We start from the raw sequence: 20,434 nt of genomic DNA, 5'->3' as shown, positions 1-20,434 counted from the left end.
TAATCATCTAATGTAAACGAAACCGCAGGTTGTTGTTTGTTTGTTTTTGTACCTTCCTTGTCGTGTTTTCTCCCTCGCTACCTCGTTCCTTCTTATTGTTCTTCCCCTCCTCCCTCTTCTTCAAATACCCCCCCCCCCCTCCCTCCTCGTCTTTTTTGGTTTCCTTGTTTCCTCTTTCGCTGACCCGGTCGTTCTAATGCTCCAGCCCCTCACACAGGTCTGACCACAGCCGAGTACTACCACCAGATGGCTCTGCTGGCGGGCCACCGGAGCCCGTACGCCACCGACCTGCTCCCGTCCGTGGCGTCCACGGCCGGCGTGAGCAGCGCCACCGCCCTGCACATGGAATACCTGCAGGCGATGGAAAGTAAGTTCCAGCCCTTTTCTACTCAGGAGTTCCCATCCAGGACCAATAGTCACATGTACGGTACTATGAGATGATATGAGGTCCAACTGATCCAGGGTCAGAGGTGTGTGAGTGTGGCATTTACAGATCATGGGAGCGTAAACTCAATGATGGTTTATATATATATATATATATATATATATATATATATATATATATATATATATATATATATCAGTTCTTTACTAAACTAATATCCTTCATATTGTTTATTTTTTAAAGACCAGTTTTCGCATATCGTCGTTGTGATGTGAAAACCTCAAAATTCTTAACCGTTCATGTGCTATAGTAATAAAAAAAAACGCCCTGTTTTCAGCTTTGTGACGATGCATATTTAAAATGTCAAATGGTTTATTTATCGGAAGTAAAAAAAAAAATAAAAAATTACAAAATCAAGTTCACCAAATTTGGAGATACGTTTTGTTTTTAATCAGCATTTGGTAAAAAAAAAAAAAAAAAATGATTTATTCCATGAAGCATTGTTTTACGCGGATCAACCAATTTTCTTGCAGCCCAGGTTTATAAATCAGATTAAATTCAGAAGCATTTAAATCACAGCATTGAAATGTAGTTTTAAGTAACACATTAAAAGAGGAATGTAGGCCAGCAGGTGAAGACACCGACCACAGGGATTAGACCTCTAAGATACCATTGCATTACATTACATTACATGTCATTTAGCTGACGCTTTTGTCCAAAGCGACTTACATTCATACACCGTAGACACAGCTACAGGGTTAAGAGTCTTGCTCAAGGACACATCGACTAGGGCGAGGATTGAACCGCCAACCCCCTGATTGAAAGACGGACCTGCTAACCACTGACCCACAGTCGCCCCATACCTGCCCATGATAGCACTGGTGGCCCCAGTGGGAATTGAACCTCTAAAATGAACCTTCACAATGCACCTCTCTTGAGCTATATATAGATCGAGCTGCAGCTCAACCGCGGCGGGGGCCGGACCTGCAACTTTTTACTTTGACATGATTTAAATGAGCTTTTGTCTTAATGTGTTGGGCACAGGACTTATGCTAATGAGTTATTTTAAAGTGTAAATAGGAAATTAAACGCACAGTGAATCTTTGAAAGGTCAGACAGCCCGACCCCGCTCCCTTTGATGAGAATGTATTTAGTCAGGCGGGCGCCGCTTTCATGGAAATCCGGGGTGAAGTTCCCCCATTCCTCAGAACAAACTAATTAAAACTAGCCAAACTTGTGCGGGGTATCAGAAAATTAATTGCTATTAAGTGGGAATTGGAATGTCCCGCCATTCATCACTGGTGAAATCCTTTCTTCTGTGTCACTCTTTAAGATTAATAGACTGAAACAAAACAATTAGGGCCACATTTAAGTGGAGATGTGATGCTCCTCACTTTTGAAAGAAAGAAAAAAAAACCCGCTTGTGATCATTGCTGGTAATAACTCATCATGTTTCAACAATGTGTGTTCCAACGCCTGGAAAATTAACACTTTAAAGCTTTGTTGGATTTCAGGAAGAAGGAAAAAAAAGATACAAAGAAGAGAGTCAATCAAGAGGCTTTCGCTAATAATCTGGGCTACTATGTTACTGCGGCTATTTTAGTCTATTTCAGTGTAATTACCTTCGGAGAGAGTTGTGCTAATGAAACAATGGGCCTGTCCTGCCTATTTGTGCTTTAATGGGCCATTGTCTATGTGCCTAATTAGTGCCATGGCTCTCATAGATCTCGTTTCTAAAGTCTGTATTAGTTCATTTTAATTTCGTCTGCTGATATGGTGTTTTTTTCTTATTAATAGTTTCACTTTTAGTAACGTTTTGAAACACTGGGAAGTCTCGTTTGATACAAACGCACCATTTCTTTGTAGTTAATGATTCGATTACATTTTTTTTTGCTGTAATACGAGTAGGATGTCAAATAAATGCATCTGTTCGTCAAAAGATTTTACTAAAACGCTTCCACGAGCGAAACGTGACATATAATCTTTAGAGGGTAGAGAAATAGGATTTGCTGTCATATTTCCTTCAAAAGTTTTTTTTTATTGCAAAAAAAAAAAAGAGAAGAAATCTGTACGGCCTTTATATTCACACTTCATTCCTCCCCTGTGATGGAGTCCCTCTCTGGTGGCCCCACGAATTCAACCCCTCAGTTTTTTGGTTCCAACGCCGGCCGTCCGCCGTGTCTGAACCCTCCCTGGCCACAAGAATTAATGGCGCGGCGCGTAACCAGCCGTCGTCCATAAATCAAGAGGAAATTAGAGGGACAGTCCTGCTCCTCTCTCCGTCTCCACGGTCGGACGATTTATCATTTGGGCTGTGCATTAATAAACACCACTCCCATGAGGCTTTGCAGTGGTGGCACGCTGGCCCCTGCTACACCCCCCCCCCCCCCCATCCATCTCACTCGTGGTGAATTAGGAGAATTCGGCTTGTTTAAAAAGTGTCAGACGAATCAAATGTGGTCCAAACCAGGAGAAAAAGGATCTTTTAAACGTGCAGGATTATATATTTTGGTTCAAACTGAATGAAGTAGTGGGAAATCAGACGCGGCGAGGAGCGTCACATGACACACGACATTGTGTTTAGCAATTGTGTGCGCTCGGGGATTTGTACGTGCATGTACGTGTGCCCCCCCCCCCCCCCCCCCCCTCCCCTTCTCCAACACCCCCTTCTCCAAGGCATACAAAAAGACAGCTTTTTCCATACAATGACAATGTAAAGGGGGCGTTGCTCTCCATACAGCTTCACGCGGCTGGTGGAAGCTCAGGCCTCCGTATGCCAGAACACCGCCACCGAGGCGTCCACACACACACACACACACACACACACACACACACACACTCTCTGATTACCATGTGAATGGAGCGTTCTGTAATCGTTGGATGTGTCAAACGAGAGATGGAGCATTTTACGTTTTGGGAGATGGATGGATTGTGGGGGACGTAAATATGGAGGGGAGGGGGGGAGGGGGTGGGGGTTATCGGGGCTGTGTAAGCTGGTTTTGTTTGCCTTTATGAAATAACTCAAAATGTTTTATTTGCGAGTCTTGAGTCACAAAGTCATTGTGTCAGTTCATGCACAAAGCGCGACATCCCCTCAGCCCCCCTAACCCCCCCCCCCCCATCCGTCTCCCTCTGTTTTCCCCTTGTCTTGTTTGTGACATCTCCATGTGAAAAGACAACAAAAGTCATGTTTTAATCTCTCCCCGTGGCTCATTGTACGTGCACACAGAGAATGGGTTGCGCCGGTTTCCGCCTTTTACCTTTTCAACCCTTTTCTTCAGTATTTCCAGTCAACACTGATTGCATTTGAATAACGAGTCAAATTGGACTTGATTAAATATTACCATACACAGTCAGAGCATTTCTCCAACATAAAAGGCATGTTTTCTCATGGATGAAATGCAAGCAGTGCATCAAGTGACAGCCGAACACTCAGTCGGATAAGCCCTTTGTCTGATGATTGACAAAAATGTCATCTGTTAGGGTTTTAGATTAGGTTAGAGTTTGGATGAAGTTAAACAGAAATCACGTCAACGCTCCCTTTTTTTTCTCCATCTGTAACTCATTTGTATGAATTTTAGCTGATGCTCTTTAGCAGGTACAGTTTGAATTACAGTTTTAAAAGATCATTTTAGCCTCCATCTCTCACCCCGATCTCCTCCTTCTCTCTCCTCATCACGCAGACTCCCGTTTCTCGAGCCCCAGGCTGCCATCGAGGCCCAGCAGGAAGCGCCCGCTGCCCATCTCGCCCCTCTCCGAGCACAGCTTCGACCTGCAGACCATGATCCGAAACTCGCCCAACTCCCTGGTCACCATGCTCAACAACTCTCGCTCCAGCTCCTCCACCAGCGGCTCCTACGGCCACCTCTCTGCTGGAGCCATCAGGTAGTGGACTGGGATCTGCATGAATCAATTCACGTATTATTTATCTCGGATTGGGCTTGGGATGTGAATTTAACAGAGAAAAGTGAGTTTTAAGAAGTAGGGAGGTGCATTAAAAAATCTCTTTCAAGTTGCATTTTGGGAATTGTAGGATTCAGTTTCTCCGGCAGGATTTTTCCGCCGTGATTTTAAAATATTTATTTTGTAAATCCATTGAGCGTCTCTTGGTAAGTTATAAAAACTAACTTGTGCTGTCAGGATGTCTTGCGGGAGCTTTGATTGACTGAGTTTCCCTCAAGGTGGTCATTCAGGGACTAAAATGGGCTGATGATAAAGCGAACCGCGGCTGAATGATTTTTCTAATATCATCGATCTGTGTTCCGGCGCCACGATATCACTGCAGTTACAATCGACTGGGCGCCAGAGAAAGAAAGCGTGTGGGTGGGGCATCCGTGTCAAACCCCTGTGTGGGTGACGGGTCTCCCAGCCAGCCGGTCGGTCGGGCCGGCCCTCCCCGGCGGCTCGTGTCAGTCATCCGGTACACCTCGTGGAAACATCACATGCATCAAGAGGAGAGAGCGTGCGCACAGGGAAGCAAGAGAATAGAAGAAGAGGAAGAAATGAAAAAAGGGGAAAGGAAAAGGTCCATCGCCCCCACCCACAGCCATTGATCAGCGATCTGTAAGCGCAGCCTGATCAATCACGCGAGCCGGCTCGGGCCACTGTCCCGGTGACAGGACCCAAATAGCCGGAGCCAACAGACTGATGAGTGATATGACAAGCGCGTGGGCCCCCAAATGCGTCTCGGCCCATTGATTTCCACTCGGCTTCGTAATAAGATCAGCAGACGTATGGGTCGGAGGCGTCGGGAGCGCAGGATGAATGGAGGCCCGCTGCGGTCGAGCCGCACGGCTCCGTGTTCATCCGGCGGTCCACATGGGGTTTACGCGGAAACCCGGGGGAGGTGCGGGGGGGGCTTCTGGGATTCTTTAATTTTATTCTATTTTTTTTATTAAGATAAAACAAAGTTTGCTCAGGTTGAGGGGACAGGGTACCAATTCGGCTTTATTTACATTGCTGTACGACACACTGGGGATTTGTTTATCGTCTGTATCGTTTTGCCCAGTGGAAGAATGACATACTGCCTTACACAGACCACATGATAATTCACTGTGTGTTAACAAGCCCAACATTCATTGGCAGGGATTTGCCGGCAGGCCCGTGGTTCCAGCATTACCACACCGTCTCCTGTCAGATTGTCCTCAGGGAGGAGAAGCTATCCAGAACAATCCAGTTATTCACTGTCTCTCTCTCCCCCACCCCCCTTTTTTTGTGCCTTTGCAACTGATGTTTCAGTGAAGTTTAATCTTATGATTATTTGTACCTTCCTGCTCTCTTCCAGCCCGGCGTTAAGCTTCGCCTACCCTCCGACCCCGGTGGCTTTGCACGTGCACCAGCAGCTGATTGGCCGTCAACCGGGCCTCGTGGGCTCTGCCTTTGGCCACAGCCCGCCGCTCATCCACCCGTCGCCGGCCTACGCCACCCAGAGGTCCGTGCCTGGCATCCCCCCCTCTGGGCTCAGCGCCAGCGAGCGCTCAGCCCTCTCCAACGACTCCTCACAGGTGAGAGCGGGCGGCGGGCGCCTGTGCGATTCATCATCACAGGTAATAGATAGCGGCGTCGCATGCCAGCCGCATCTAAGAGACACGCAGCTAACGTGGTACAGGCAGCCCCTCCCCTCCTCCGTCTCCGCCTCCACCCCCCCGTCCACGAGCTCATCTCCTGGGAGTTTCCTCCTACTTGTGTTGTCTCTTGATTTTAGACTGCGAGCTCGGCACTGAACGTGCCTGCAGCAAACAACAAGGGGCTTGTTAGCATAGAATCCCACCGCTGACTCCATTAATCACTAGAGAGAGAACAAGGATAGAGAGAGGCAATATTGACATGGATGGATGGATCCAAAGGGGCTTTTTCCTCTCCATCCTCGGCCCTTACTCTATGTGCGGGCCCACATTTCAAGTAAATATTCACTGTTTATTACCTCGTCCTCCCCGCTGTTTCCCCATCCCTCGAATCCGGTGTCATCGAGAATGAGGCCTCGTCCCAATCGGGCACACCAAAATTGCCTTTTTCCTTCTCTTGAATGAACAGAATATTGCTTTGGAGGCCACGTCCATATCTCATTTGTTTCTGCGGAGATGGTTACACGTCTCAGGGACCGACAGGGTCACTCCAACTCCTGAGAGCCCTGTGGAGAGAAAAAAACACAGCGGCATCGGTTGGAGTTCACGTTTTCAAAAACAAACTTGTTTATTCTTTTTATTCTTGTGAGCTATGTGTGCAACAAGAATTCCACCCCCAAGGGTGAATTTAAGCCAAGGCCAAAGCCAGGTCATGCGTCGGTTCATTGAATCGGTCCAAGAGTTTGTTTTAATTGCTGTGATTAGAGGAGCTAATGGGATCCAGTGAATTGCGTCGTTTTTCATCCGCACCGTTAAAGCTCTCGTCTGGGACTGATACGGAAATCATTATGGTTCAAGCGCGGTTGTTTTTCCTCCTTCTTGATTAAGTAAATGACTGATTGACTTGTAAGCATCGCATGCATTTTTAATGATTTTATAGAGAATAACAAGAATAGTATGAAGTCGTGTGGCGTTTAAATCAGAGAGAGCTCGAAAAAATCAGATGAAAATGTTCCCCGTTTCCCACAGACCAAACCGACGAGTGAATCTGCAGTGAGCAGCACGGGCGACCCGATGCACCACAAACGCTCCAAAATTAAACCCGAGGAGGAGTTGCCGAGCCCGGGCGCCGTGAGCGTGCAGGTGAGGGTCATCGAGGGTCAAATGCATCGTTTCAGCTATCACACTGTGCAAACTGCTTTGGTAAAATCCCAGAATTCACTCGTATTTTTTTAGATTTTCTCCACTAGAATAAGGAAGCCCACGTCATTGACGGGTCACGTGCCAAAGCGGCCGCGACAATAGACGAGCAGTTTGTATTTATTTACCTGCGTCTGGCTGTTTCCCACCCGGCTCTTATCAGTCGCTGTTTCCCGAAAGCGAAACAATTCATTGATCTTCAGGGAGACGAGAAGGAAATTGTTTTTTTTGTTTTTTTTGTTGCTTTTGTTTAATAAAAAATAAAAAAAAATGTTTTTAAGTGGCTGGAAAGAGAAAATGTGATAACAGCAAGCTTGTTTGCATCTGCAGGAGAAAACCTTATTAGAGTCGATATACGGGTCGGCAGCCGATTCAGCCTGAGGTGTGTGTGTGTGTGTGTGTGTGTGTGTGTGTGTGTGTGTGTGTGGTGGAAAGCCCCAGACTCTCTCTCTCTCTCTGTTTTCACCCCCACCAACCTCGCCGCGCCGCTCAGCCTGCAAACCTGTGACAGTGAAATATGTCCGGGCTAATAGAGCAACCTACAGCAGGAAGAGGGGGTTAGGTTCCTCAAACGCTCGGCCCGGTCCTGTCGTATAACAAACCCCCAAATACAGAGCGCGGCTTTCAGCGCTACATTTCCGCTCTGCACACTTTTCTCTCCCGGGCAGCCGAACAAGGCCGGACTCACAGGGGCGCTGAGACATGTGGCCAAATCATTTCTGTCTGGGCCTCAGATGTAAACCAGCAGGGCCGTAAAACATTACTTAAAGGAAGGATTTGGATAGACTGATGTTGGGGAGAGGGAGGCAGTCCCTGTAGAGTTTATTCTCTATACAATTATTTTTGTATTATACCTTTTATATCTCATTTTAGAATTGTATCCTACTTTTTTTATTTATAAAAAACATTGTTTCATTACTTAGTATTAATAATCATTGTTCATGTTTTTTGTTTTTTTTTGCGTTGGCACGAAGTCGACATTTATTTACGCACATTTTCACATCGTTGTTCTTCCACTGTGGTTCCTCAGGACCATCCGGATGGGATGACCCTGGTGAAAGAGGAAGGGGACAAGGATGAGAGCAAACAGGAGCCTGAGGTGGTGTACGAGACAAACTGCCACTGGGAGAACTGTTGCCGCGAGTTCGACACGCAGGAGCAGCTCGTACAGGTGAGTGCCGCCGCAGTTAAAAAGGGGCACAGGACGCTTGATTGTCGACATAAAGCTGCGCAACTCCGATTTAAAATATCCAGAAACACTGTGAATCGATACATAAAGTCAGGGTTAGGAACGACGAGACCCCGCTTTGAATGGAGTGCCCGCTTGCTGCTGTTTTTAGCAGATGTTTTTTTCGCGGTTCACTTTCTCACGTCCATGTGGGGAGAGAAGTGCTCACAGAGTTTCTTGTAGGGAAACGAGGAGACACAATAGAGGGTGTGTCGACTTTAAGGTGAAAACTTACCAAAAAAAACACTTTCCTCTAAAAAAAAAATGTTAAAACCCTCCAAGGCCTCTTAGTTCGTCGAGTTCGTCGAGTTTGAGAGTGTTTGCAGTGTTCCTCTCCTCGAGCTCAGGAGATCCTATAGCATCATCAGCCGCAGCTGCGCTGCTGTGCACAATGCCTCCTATCAGGCCACAACCCCTGTCTGTGTGTCCGCGCGGCAGCAAAGCCGCACTGGAGTCGGAGCTGCAGGCGTGGACTGATACTGCTGCTGGATTCCTGATTGGATCCAGGGACGGTGGTAATGGGCTCAGAAGCTGGAGAGCACATCTCACAGCTGAACGGTGCTAACTGATTTGGCCGGGTTAAGCCTCCCAGAGTCGGGATGTGAGCTTTGTGTACAACACTGGACCGGCCTTCCTCCTGCCTGTTATCGGAACTTTCACACAGCCCGGCAGATGGATGGCTCACTCCCGCGCAAAGCTCAATATTAATGACATTATGGTCCCCCCCCCCACCCTCCCACTCCCACTCCCCCCTCTACTTACACTGACGCTATTAGCTCTGCTGCTCTCTCGCGGTCCTGTGAAACCGCTCACATGTCGGCCGACTGAGAGAGCAACACTGAAGTTGGGAGAAGTGGTGGAAATACACCAATATGATGCTGTGAACAAGGGACTCCGGAGTGTATTCACACACACACACACACACACACACACATGAAACACACATCAGCACACATCTGATAGAAGGATCCTCAGCTCTCCACAGCTGTCTCTTTGCCGTCTTGACATTGCAATCCTCAGCCGCGGTGGTAACCCCTATCTATAATTGATATCCTCAGTGCGGAATGGGCTGCCTCCCGTGTTTGAAGGGCTCGACTCAAAGGTGGAGAATCTTGACAACTTCTTGCCCCTGTTTCAGGGGGCGGGGATGAGTTAAGGGTGGTGGGAGAGGAAGGGGAGGACGGCTTCTTAATAGAGGAAAAATCTTGCTCTTGTCCTCCCCCCCCCCCTTTACTGTAGCCGCACCAGGTGGCCGTCCTCTCGCATACCATCCAGCCTTAACCTCGCCACGCTGCACTCGCTATCTGATTCACGTGGAGACAGACACCAACAAAACACTTATTCGTTTTCCTTCCCCCCATCTCAGAATTTTTTTTTCTCTTTTTCAGCCATCTGACTTTCTGATTTTTTTTATTTCTCATTTTCCATGCACACGCAGATATGCAGAGAGATGCCAATAAAAGGCTCCGCCTACAGAATCCCGTGCCCTCTAATTCTGCATAGCGGACGAGCAAATGCTCTTATCTCCCCCCCTCCCCTCAGTAATAGGATAAGTACAGTATTTGGACCACAGTGGCTCTTCTCACACACTGGGAAGGGTTTGGGGGTTGGGGGGGGATTTCCATATAGCCCAACAATGGAGCGTCCCTTCCCCCTTGTACTCGTCTTCTGAAAATGGCTTTGGGGAAGAAAAAAAAAAACATGATGAGAAAAGAAAAGTCTCCTTGGTTGGAACCAATTTAACGGCCAGCTTTGTTTGCACCAAGTTGATACATAGATTCATTTTTGAATGATTAGAATATGGTGACATGCCGTGTTGAAAGCCTGCGTCATGAAAAAAAAAACGTGTTTTTATGAAGTATTCAAAGTAACGCCGCCGCCCCTTTCTCCTTTGTGGTCGGCCTAATTTTAGAACTAAGCCTCCGCACCGCCCTCGCCTCTTTTCCACCTTGTTCAAAAGCACTCTCCCGGTGCGTGTTTTTTACACTCTCGAGCGTGCTCTCACCGTGACGCGCCGCGGCGTTCCTTTATCGTCTGCGTTTAGGCGCTCTCGGTGACGCCGATAAGATAAACATCAGATCTATGCAATTTAGCTCACTTATCTGGCCTACCCAGTCAGCAAAAGCGAGGCGGGTGTCAATTTCCGTTTGCCGTATATTTATTTCATTTGTTACATTTCAACTCTCTCTATACCTCTCCATCTCCCTCTCTCCGCTCAGCTCCACGTTCCTTTGCTTCCCCTTTTTTGGGCATGAACAGCTCTCTCTCTCTCTCTCCCTCTCTCTTTCTCTTTCATTTTCTCTCCCTCCCCTCGTTCCCCCTTGAAGGCAGTACTTTTAAAGATAAGGCCTTGGTGGCTTCTTTAATGTCTCTCTTGAAGTGGGCTTTGTTCACTCGTTTTATTTTTTTTTTGTCGCTGGAGATGCCAACCCCACACTCCCATAACCCACTCCAATCCCTAATATGGCCTTGTTCAACAAGCTTTTATTTTCTCATTGATGTACGACTGATAAAAGGGAGCTCTTGTACAGGTGTGATGCAAAAGAAATCATGCGAGGCATATTGTGCTCTTGCAGTTTTTTGTTGCAGTTAGAGTCGAGGGGGGGGGCAAATATATATATATATATATATATATATATATATATATATATATATATATATATATATATATATATATATATTTTAAAGTGTGGCTGAATGTGAAGTTTTTCCCACCACATGGATTTGCTAAATAAAATAGCATAATTCATCATTCTTCATCTTCTTCTTCAACGTGTGAACGTGAGAGTTCAGGTTCTGTCCTGTGGGCATAACAGACTGAGGCTGCTTTAGTCCATTGTGGGGGGGGGGGGGGGGGGGGGTCTGGTCTCTGTGTGTGTGTGTTCCCACAGCTCATCAGGTCTTTCCCACCCTCCACAGTCTTACCCTTCAGGTTCCAGGTCATCTACATAGGTGGCGCTGTGACGTCCTTGTTCTTCGATGGGGAGCCGGCTCTCCCCGTGTGCAGCCTCGTTGAGGCGGCGGCGGCTGTGCGCCTCCCCGGTGTTAAAGGGAGATAAACGTGGGCGCAGTCTGAAGGCACCTCCCCCCCCCCCCCCCTGCCTCCCCCTCTGGCTGCTGGCGCAGGCTTTTAATTGGTAAAATGCAGATTTTTCTTGATCAGGAGAAGGATTAGGCCTCCTTATCTGTCAAGAGTATCTTACTCTAAGATGAAAAGACTGCGCTGAATTACACATGCCAATTCTAGCTCCCTGCCCCCTGCTCGCTCACTCACTTACTATCATCCTCCCTCCTACCTTCGCTCACTTAATTCCCCCCCCCCCCCTCCTCCATTCCCTCGCCCCCTTTATTTCCTCCCTCCTCCTTCTCTCCCTTCTTTTTCATGCTCTTTTTTTTCTTTCTTTCCCCCTCTCTCTTCACACAAAGCACTTCAGCAACTGACATCACAAAAGAGCATATGATTTATTAGGCGGTGTTTGATAAAGCTAAACGGTGTTGCGGGTCCCACAGCTTAGTGAAATTGCCTTGTAAACAGGCCCTCTTTTCATGCACGCTTGCATTCTAATGCATGAGGGCCGCGTCCCGGAGAGAGTTCGATAAGGAGACGTGGAGACGGATGCTGAAGTGGGGCAAACGCCGGGAAATAGGGAAGGAAAAAAACAACCCAAAAAAAACAGATAGGGTCCCGTCTATTAAAGTAATGCGTGTGGAGATGCGTTTGAGCGTAGAGGGACACAAATAATTTATATCAAGAGGATTTTTTTTAAATTTTTTTTAGAGAAACATAAAAACAAGTATCAAAGTGTTTTTGTGTGATTTAGTGCTATTTATGATTATGGATGTTTTTGCCTGGCTCCCATACAGCAGGGGGTCTGGACCAAGACAACAGTGCCTGCACCTGTGTGTTTGTATGTGTGTGTATGTGTGTGTGTGTGTGTGTGTGTGTGTGCACCTCTCATACGTTACCGGCGGCTTCAGTGTCCCCTGTGTCCGCTCCCTGTCGCGCGACTCCCTCCTAAATCCATCTTGGTGGCGTTTTTTTTACAGTTGTTGGCCGATAAGCTGGCGGGGGGGAAGATGAATAACCTGCCGCGCCGCCGCTATCAGCACCTGTTTGTCGATTTAGCCGGCCAACGGGGCCTGTCTGCTCAGCATGGAGATTATTGATTCAATAAGAATTGCCATTAGATCATGCCATTAGGTTCCTCGGCGGCCCCCCTCTCTCCCCTCTCTCTCCGTCAAGCTCAGAGGCTCATGCATCACGCCCGTCAACGGCCTTTGTACAAACAGGGTGCGAGTGTGTGTCCATCCGTGTGTGTGTGTGTGCGCTCGTGTTGTGCCAGCCGACACCGCGGCGCCCTCCCATCGCTCTCAGCCGGGGGATATTGACCGCTGCTCACGGCAGACCGATTGCTTGCCACAGGGATTCCCTCACAGGGAGGAAGAAAAAGAGAAGACGAGTCAGGTTCTCTGAGGCTCAGGGCCGAGGTGGGGAGGAGATCAATCTTCGGGTGGGGGGGGGGGCGGGGGACTTCACTAACGTCTGTGGTCATCCAGTCCCCAATCATTTCCCGTGGAATTAGTCTTGTTTTGTCACTTTAGAATTAAAAAAATGTCAAGTGAGAATAATGGAGGTCCGTTGCTGATATATTAATGTCAATTTTCACTCTTCGCTTTCGCTGTCGCACCCTGCTGTTACTGCGCTGACTCACTGGTCGATACTCCCCCCCCCCCTCCCCCCCCCCCCCCCCCCCCCCCCCCCCCCCCCTTTAGTCCCACTGGGAAAGGAGTGTAGTGGCAGACTTACAGAATGCCTTGAAGAAAGATTACAACTACAAAAAATAGGTCTCTTTGTGGTAGATGTCATGGTTATGGTTATATGTGGGGTCATGATCTGGCCAGTGGGCAGGGCTCAGCGAAGGCACAAAGAGGCCATTGTCACAGCGGTGTCATGCCTGCAGTGGAACCGCCCCCGAATGCTTTTATTTGCTTTGGTGCTGCATGTTTTATAGCTCAACAATCTCGCGAGTAAGAGCTCAAAGAAAGCATGTTTTCCCCCAGACATTTAGGAGCATTCAAAGTCAAGTCTCTATTTATCTCCCTTCCCGTCTCTCCCGTTTCCATCCGTCCCTCTTCAATCACCCCGAAGGTAAAAAAAAAAAAGACTCTTCTCCGCTGCTCAGGAATGTAACAATACCGGTTTCCTCTGGTCAGGATATTGTGTCTGTCTCCCTCGGTTTAAATTGGTCCCTGAAAGGCCCTTCAGAGGCCACGGCAGTGTTGTCTATGAAAGAAAGCCAGATGTTGACATTGTCCCCAGAGGGTCTGCGTGACATTTCTTTCTTTCTTTCTTTTTAAAAAAAAATCATCTTTACCTCCTCCACCACTACCCCTGTTTTAAAAGATCGTTAGTGAGGAAGTGAGAAGGGGATGGAGCGAGAGAGAGAGAGGTGGTGCTCACAGACAACACTTGCATTTCAGATTCCTTGCCCTGTCTCCTCACCTCCCGCCCCCCCCTTCTCCTAAGCCTCAGATTGGAAGTTGCCACGGCAGCACAACTGTCAGCACTTGTCACGGAGGGGGCGAGGGCCCCCCGACGTGAAGCGGAGTGACAGGGTCTTATTTCAACAATCACGATCGGCGACTGAGACTCACGAGTCGACAGACCGACGCGCGGGGAAAAGAGAACGAGTGAAAAGGAAGGAAAAAAAGGAGAGGAAATACAATGTTTTATTTGCCTCTCGTGCTGCAGAGCAACACATTCCTCGAGCTGAACAAAGCCAATCAATTGAAAGGCAAAATAGACATTTTCACTTTTGGTTAAAGTGCTTTCCTCTTCTTCTTCTTCTTCTTCTTCTTCTTCTCCTTCTTCTTCTTCTTCTTCTTCTTCTAGCACATCAACAATGACCACATCCACGGGGAGAAGAAGGAGTTTGTGTGTCGGTGGGAGGAATGTTCCCGAGAGCAGAAGCCCTTCAAGGCCCAATACATGCTGGTGGTCCACATGCGCAGACACACGGGGGAAAAGCCCCACAAGTGCACAGTAAGGAAACTGCCACCTGCACACTTTTACTACACATTCATTTGCAGATCGGGGAAAAAAGCGGTTTTACATGTCAACCTGCAAACGGGAGCTTCAGGGTCCTCTTCTCTCTTCTCTGTCCTGCAGTTTGAGGGCTGCGCCAAGGCCTACTCCCGTCTGGAGAACCTGAAGACTCACTTACGCTCGCACACCGGCGAGAAACCGTACGTGTGCGAGCACGAAGGCTGCAACAAGGCCTTCTCCAACGCCTCGGACCGGGCCAAACATCAGAATCGCACGCACTCAAACGAGGTACGGACGCACCCCCCCGATTTCAGACGATGATGCTCCTTTTTGTGTGCCGTTCGCAGCTCACCTTGTCTTCCTTCCACCTCCTTAGAAACCGTATGTGTGTAAAATCCCGGGCTGCACCAAACGCTACACGGATCCCAGCTCCTTGCGCAAGCACGTGAAGACGGTGCACGGGCCGGAGGCGCACGTCACCAAGAAACAGCGCGGGGATTACCCGCGTCCTCCGCCCCAACGGGAGCACGGGGGCAACGGCCAGGGCCGGTCGCCAGGGCAACTGCCTCTGGGTGGGTACACGGACCAAAGGGAGTACAACCATGCTACCTCAAAACAGGATGAATGTCTGCAGGTCAAGTCCATCAAGACAGAGAAGCCTATGGTAAGACTTTATTTAAGGCCGACAATCATTCTTTTTTTTTTTTATATATATATACTTTAACTACTAATTCCTAACTTTAACATAGTTTAAATGCCTAGTATTTAGGTTCCTGTGGGATTTAACATTGAATTGGGGGCATGCCCGTTTTAACACTGACTTCTTCTAATGAGTGAACTTTTTCTTTCTATCCATTGCTTCGGCATTTCTCTCCTTCCCTTTCTAAGGACAGTGGGTAATCAGGTGAGATAGGTATCCCTTCACATTGTATTTGTAAAATATTCTTTTCCCGTCTCACTCATAGTTTACTTGTCTTTTCTCATCCCATCACAACTGCTTGACTTTCACCCAAAACACTGCAGATTTGCTCTCATTGTAAGTTCTCTTCATCCCACACATTCATAAAAGAGATTATTCTATGTCCCCATCCCCTTTGAAGAGTGGTATTTACCGAAGGGAATGCATTTTTCTCTCGGAGCAATGCCCATGCCCTTTGGGCCCGACTGTGAGGGCACTGAAAGTATGCCTGATACTGCCCAGGGCTCCGCTGTGCAGCCAACTTCATTCAACAGTAAGCAGGGTGAATACTGAGCACTGTTGACGCTCCGTGCCAAAAAAAAAGTAATTCCATTATTCCTCTGCAACAGAGTTCCTAAAATTCAGTAAACAACCTAATTAGGCTCGAGCCGGTCTCACAAGAGGCCTTTATCCTATTCGCCTATCCTCTGAAAACATGATTTCTCTTTTCTCTCTTTTGGGCGTGTTTTTTTTTTTTTTTTTTCCGGACTGGCTCACTGGGGGAGGCATTACTCATGCCCCAATAATGTGCAACAATTTCCAAACAGAAATGCTTGCAGTTCATTCTGTCGGTTTTTCGTGCAACCAGCTCAAAACGGCCATGATTAAGCAAGACGATTATAGGAGCACACGAGTTGTCTTTCATAGCGGTCCGTCACTCGTTTACGATCATTGTCCAATCGTCATCGGGAACGTATCCGTCAAAAAGATGACATTGTATCATTTGTTTGTGTGTACCTTCACCGTGTGTTTTATTTTCCTTTCTGAAATGAACTTCATAATCATCCTCCTGTCTTTCCTGTCCCAGACGTCTCAGCCAAGCCCTGGCGGTCAGTCTACATGCAGCAGTGACCAGTCCCCCGTCAGCACCTATCCCTGCAGTGGAGTCCAGCTTGCTGTGAGCGCCGGACGCTCGCCAGGGGAGGGGCTGGAGGAGGACGAGGAGCAAGAGGACATCGAAGAGGAGGTGGAGGAGGAGTGCGTGGGTGTGCGGGCCCCCATCATGGACTCCACGGTCTCCACGGCGACCGCGGCCATGCTGACCCTGCAGGCGAGGCGGAGCGTCGGCCGCCCCCTGCGCTGGATGGAGCACATCAAGATGGAGAGGCTGAAGCAGGTGAACGGAGTGCTGCCCAGGCTGGGGCCCCTGTCCCCTACACCGCCCCCGAAAGGTTCCACACTACCCAACATCCTGGGGAAGGGTAAGGGTTATTTAAGTTTCATCTGGTTTATGAATTACTGAATGTGTTTTCCAAGTGGGGATGAGAACCTTTTTTTTCCGAATGCTCTTAAATTCACAACATCCCGTAGCCTCCTCGTTTCCATACACGGTTGAGCTTCGTGTGACCATTTTTCTCACAGTCAAATAGCACCTGTACACCTGATTTAAACGAATCGGGGCTTTGAGAAAATAAATTATCCCCGAATTCCATCTCTTTTTGGGGGGGGGGGGGGGGGGGGGGCGAAAGCATTCAGGCAAAACAGATGCTTAAAATGTACTGTTCCGCTGGAAAATGGTATCGGAACCATATCGAGCCGTAAATCATATCGGAGGAAATAGCATGTAACGGTGTTTCATGGCCAAATCCCCGCCTGTTGTCTCTGGTAACATCTGTTTGAGGGCTCTCTCCCCACTTACACTTACTCTCATTCTTCTTTCATCCTCCTGTAATTGGCCTTGTTTACTGTCAAAAAACTTTATTCATCCCTTTTTTCCTCCCCCCCCGTCTGTGTTTCTCCCTAAGGATCCTATCTGGGCAGGCAGTGGGGGGTGTCTGCTCCTCAGCCACCTGCTCACGCTGAGCTGAGCAGCACAGAGCTAACGGTGCTCAATTTGCTCCGTGACCGGCGCGACAGCAGCGGCAGCGCCACCAGTTCAGCCTACCTGAGCAGCAGTCGGCGCTCCTCCGGCATCTCCCCCTGCTTCTCCAGTCGGCGCTCCAGCCAGGGTTCCCAGAACGAGGGCACGATGACGGCCGGCCACCACCGCCGCCTCCACAACCTCAGCTCCACCGACTCTTACGACCCCATCTCCACCGATGCCTCGCGCCGGTCCAGCGAGGCAAGCCATTACGGAGGTGGGACAGCAGGGATACTCTCAGGCGGGGGCTGCGGAGGTGCGGGAGGAGTAGTGGGGTCACGGGGGATGCTCACTTTAACCCCAGCGCAGCACTACCACCTGAAAGCCAAGTACGCCGCCGCAACTGGCGGCCCACCTCCCACGCCTCTTCCCAACATGGAGCGCATGAGCTTGAAGACTCGCATGGCCATGATGGATGAGGGTGGGAGCAACCACTCTTTGCCGCCTCTAGTCAGGCCACATTGCTGCGGTGACGGCACCAACGGGTACACCAACGGGTACGTGGGACATGCAGGTTACAGGAGGAGGGTCCTGTATCCCGGCGAGGGACCACTGAATGGGAACCGCAGGGCCAGTGACCCGGTGCGGACGCAGGCTCGTGATATTAGCAGCCTGCCCCCGGTGCAACGCTTCAACAGCCTTAACAACCTCCACCCTCTTCCACCTCTGACTCATCTTTCGACGCCGGAAACTCGCAGCTTCAGCCTACAGAACTACACGCGCTCAGAGGGCAACCTGCAGAGAGGCCTGCAGCACTCGCCGTACACTCCGAGCATCGCCGAACACGCGGCCTTAGAAGCCCTGGCCATGGAGGACGAGGCCGGCCTGTTGCTGGAGGATGAGGACATGCTGCCAGATGACCTGGTGCAGTACCTCCACTCCCAGGTGCAGTTGAACGGTGGCTCCTACATGCACATTGAGGACCAAATAGCTTCTAGCCAAAGGGACACCTCCCATCCGTCGATGGAGGAGATGGAACAGATCCAGACTTCGGGGTTGAACATGGGCTTCGCCGGGTCCCACGGTCTCCAGCCGCCGCAGACAGAAGAGAGGACGAGCCCGAGCAAGCTTCCCATCCAGTGGAATGAAGTGAGCTCCGGGAGTGCTGACAGGTCCCCCGAGAGGGAGCTGAACCACCAGACACAGTGCGGACGGTGGTCGGCCGCGGAACATGGACCCGTAGCTGCGCCTTTTGGCAGATTTGGAAACATGGTGGTTCAGCAGCAGGTGCCCGTTGATTTCCAGAACAGTTGTGCGCAGGTGAATCAGCCTCAAAGTGCGTGTTGCGTTAACCCCGCGGTGAAGCTAGAGACACCGCCTAACTCCTGCATGGAGATGAGAGGTAGCATCTCTACGAACCCCTTCGGAAGGCCTAACTTCTCACAGATTGTCAACGGGCCTCCTCAGCAGGGCTTCAAACAGCAGGCCTCCAATGGACCTCCGAAACAGAGCCACTTCCAGCAGAACCACAACAGTAGCACCTCGTGCCAGATCGGAAACAACCTGATCCTCAGCAGGGCCTCTATGGACGTCCTCCCCGGCCTCTCCCAGGGAACTGCTCTCCATCACAACCGGCAGGTCCACGTCCCTCGCCCACCCGACGGTTACAGGAACTCGGTCAGGACCCAGCAGTACCTCAACCCAGAGACCTCTGGTGAGATCCAGGCTGGTCTCAACCAGCAGCAACAACTGCAGAGAAGTGGGGACCACTGCTCCCTCGCACGTCAGGTATCTGGGCTGAAGCTGGAGGCCCCAGACCACGGGTACTTGGAGCAGGGCTTCGGGGACTGCCTCCCCTACGACCCATTGGATCGCAAGGCCTCCTCGTTCCCTGTCCTGGAGGACCAGTGCTTGCTCAACTCCATGGCTGAGTCCGTGGGCCAAGCGGTTGGCAGTGTCGGCGGGAGCTCGGCCGCCCTCCTCTCCCCTGGCAGGGACCAGGTGACCAGCACAATGGATGGCAATGTGCCCGGTATACTAGACGAGGGGGTAAGTCTGGACTTTGGTGCCATGCTGGAGGATGGCTATGACCAGGGTAGCCTGGTCTCAGGTGTGTTGAGTCCCTCCATTTTCCAGGGTCTGTCCAGGACCTCGTCACGCCTGACCACCCCTCGAGCATCCGCGGCCTTCCACAGCGTGGCGCCCGGCGTAAACAACATGGCGATCGGGGACATGAGCTCTCTCCTCACCACGCTGGCGGAGGAGAGCAAGTTCCTCGCTATCATTCAGTAGCTGCTCTCTCTCTCTCTCTCTCTCTCTCTCTCTCTCTCTCGCTCTCTCTCTCTCGCTCTATCTCCCTGCTTTCTCCTCCCTTTCGGGAAAAAAACGGGGAGACAAAAAAAGAGAAAAACTCTGGTGTATGTGAAGATTAAGACCAAAGTGGCAATTATGAGAACTTTATTATGTACTTAAAAAAAAAAGTGTTGTGGATACGGCAGTATTGCCAAACCCATTTATTTTGTACAAATGTCGTCCCGCGCAGACATGGGATGTGTCAAAATGATGTATAGATGAATAGTTATATTCCTTTTGTGGAATGTAGGCTATTTTTGGAAGCTCTTCTGTTTGTATTTTCTGTGTGAAGGTGAGCAAAAGTTCACTTCCTTAAAAAAACAGTATTCTCTGTATTGTCACTGTTTTTGCTGTACACACTGTCGGTAAAAATGCATGTATTCAAGGTTAAACACGAACACTGTCTATATGAGTACATAGACCAGCCCACGTGCCAAGTATCTACCCTTCGGATCCCACAGGTACACATCCATCCTTGTCACAGCAGGTCACACTTATGTAATTGATTTAACAGGCCCTGGATGATAACTTTATACATCATAGTTTTTTTTTAAAAATAAGTGGCGTATTTACATTTGTTGTCATTTTGTTTTTGTCTGTTATTTTTGTGAATCTGTAAATGTTCCAGTGCTTCTACCAAGTTTTACCAAGTGGTGTTTTTTCTCTCCCCCCCCCCCACCCACCCCCCCGAGTCTTCAAGTCCCCCTTGACGTCTTGGTTCAGTTAGTCTGGAAAGGTACTCACAAGTGTACATAACAGTGTTTTTTTATATTCTGTTTGTGATAATCTGATTATTTTTAACGTCGGATCGCACGGATGTTTGGAGCCGATATGAAAAAAAAAAGGACTTTTTTTTTTTTTCCTCCTCGATGATCAAAGGTCCCATTTGGTGCTTTATGT

At 49.2% G+C, this 20,434-nt stretch overlaps 1 protein-coding gene across 1 annotated transcript in view; it reads left to right on the top strand.

The window, feature by feature from the left end:
- Positions 1 to 20,155, top strand: part of gli3 (GLI family zinc finger 3) — a 48,215-nt gene extending 28,060 nt beyond the window's left edge. Inside the window, exons 5-14 of the mRNA XM_034560716.1 lie at positions 206 to 367; positions 4,069 to 4,270; positions 5,670 to 5,889; positions 6,979 to 7,092; positions 8,180 to 8,320; positions 14,271 to 14,420; positions 14,547 to 14,711; positions 14,800 to 15,087; positions 16,190 to 16,583; positions 17,127 to 20,155. Coding sequence (XP_034416607.1) covers positions 206 to 367; positions 4,069 to 4,270; positions 5,670 to 5,889; positions 6,979 to 7,092; positions 8,180 to 8,320; positions 14,271 to 14,420; positions 14,547 to 14,711; positions 14,800 to 15,087; positions 16,190 to 16,583; positions 17,127 to 19,474 — 4,184 coding nt within the window. The 3' untranslated portion in view covers positions 19,475 to 20,155. The remainder of the gene's footprint in view (positions 1 to 205; positions 368 to 4,068; positions 4,271 to 5,669; positions 5,890 to 6,978; positions 7,093 to 8,179; positions 8,321 to 14,270; positions 14,421 to 14,546; positions 14,712 to 14,799; positions 15,088 to 16,189; positions 16,584 to 17,126) is intronic.
- The last annotated feature ends 279 nt before the right edge of the window (positions 20,156 to 20,434 follow it).

Source organism: Cyclopterus lumpus, chromosome 20 (genome assembly GCF_009769545.1).
Source record: "Cyclopterus lumpus isolate fCycLum1 chromosome 20, fCycLum1.pri, whole genome shotgun sequence".
Taxonomy (NCBI): Eukaryota; Metazoa; Chordata; class Actinopteri; order Perciformes; family Cyclopteridae; genus Cyclopterus; species Cyclopterus lumpus.
Note: the sequence above shows the minus strand (reverse complement) of the source record. Positions and strands in the feature narration are given on the sequence as shown.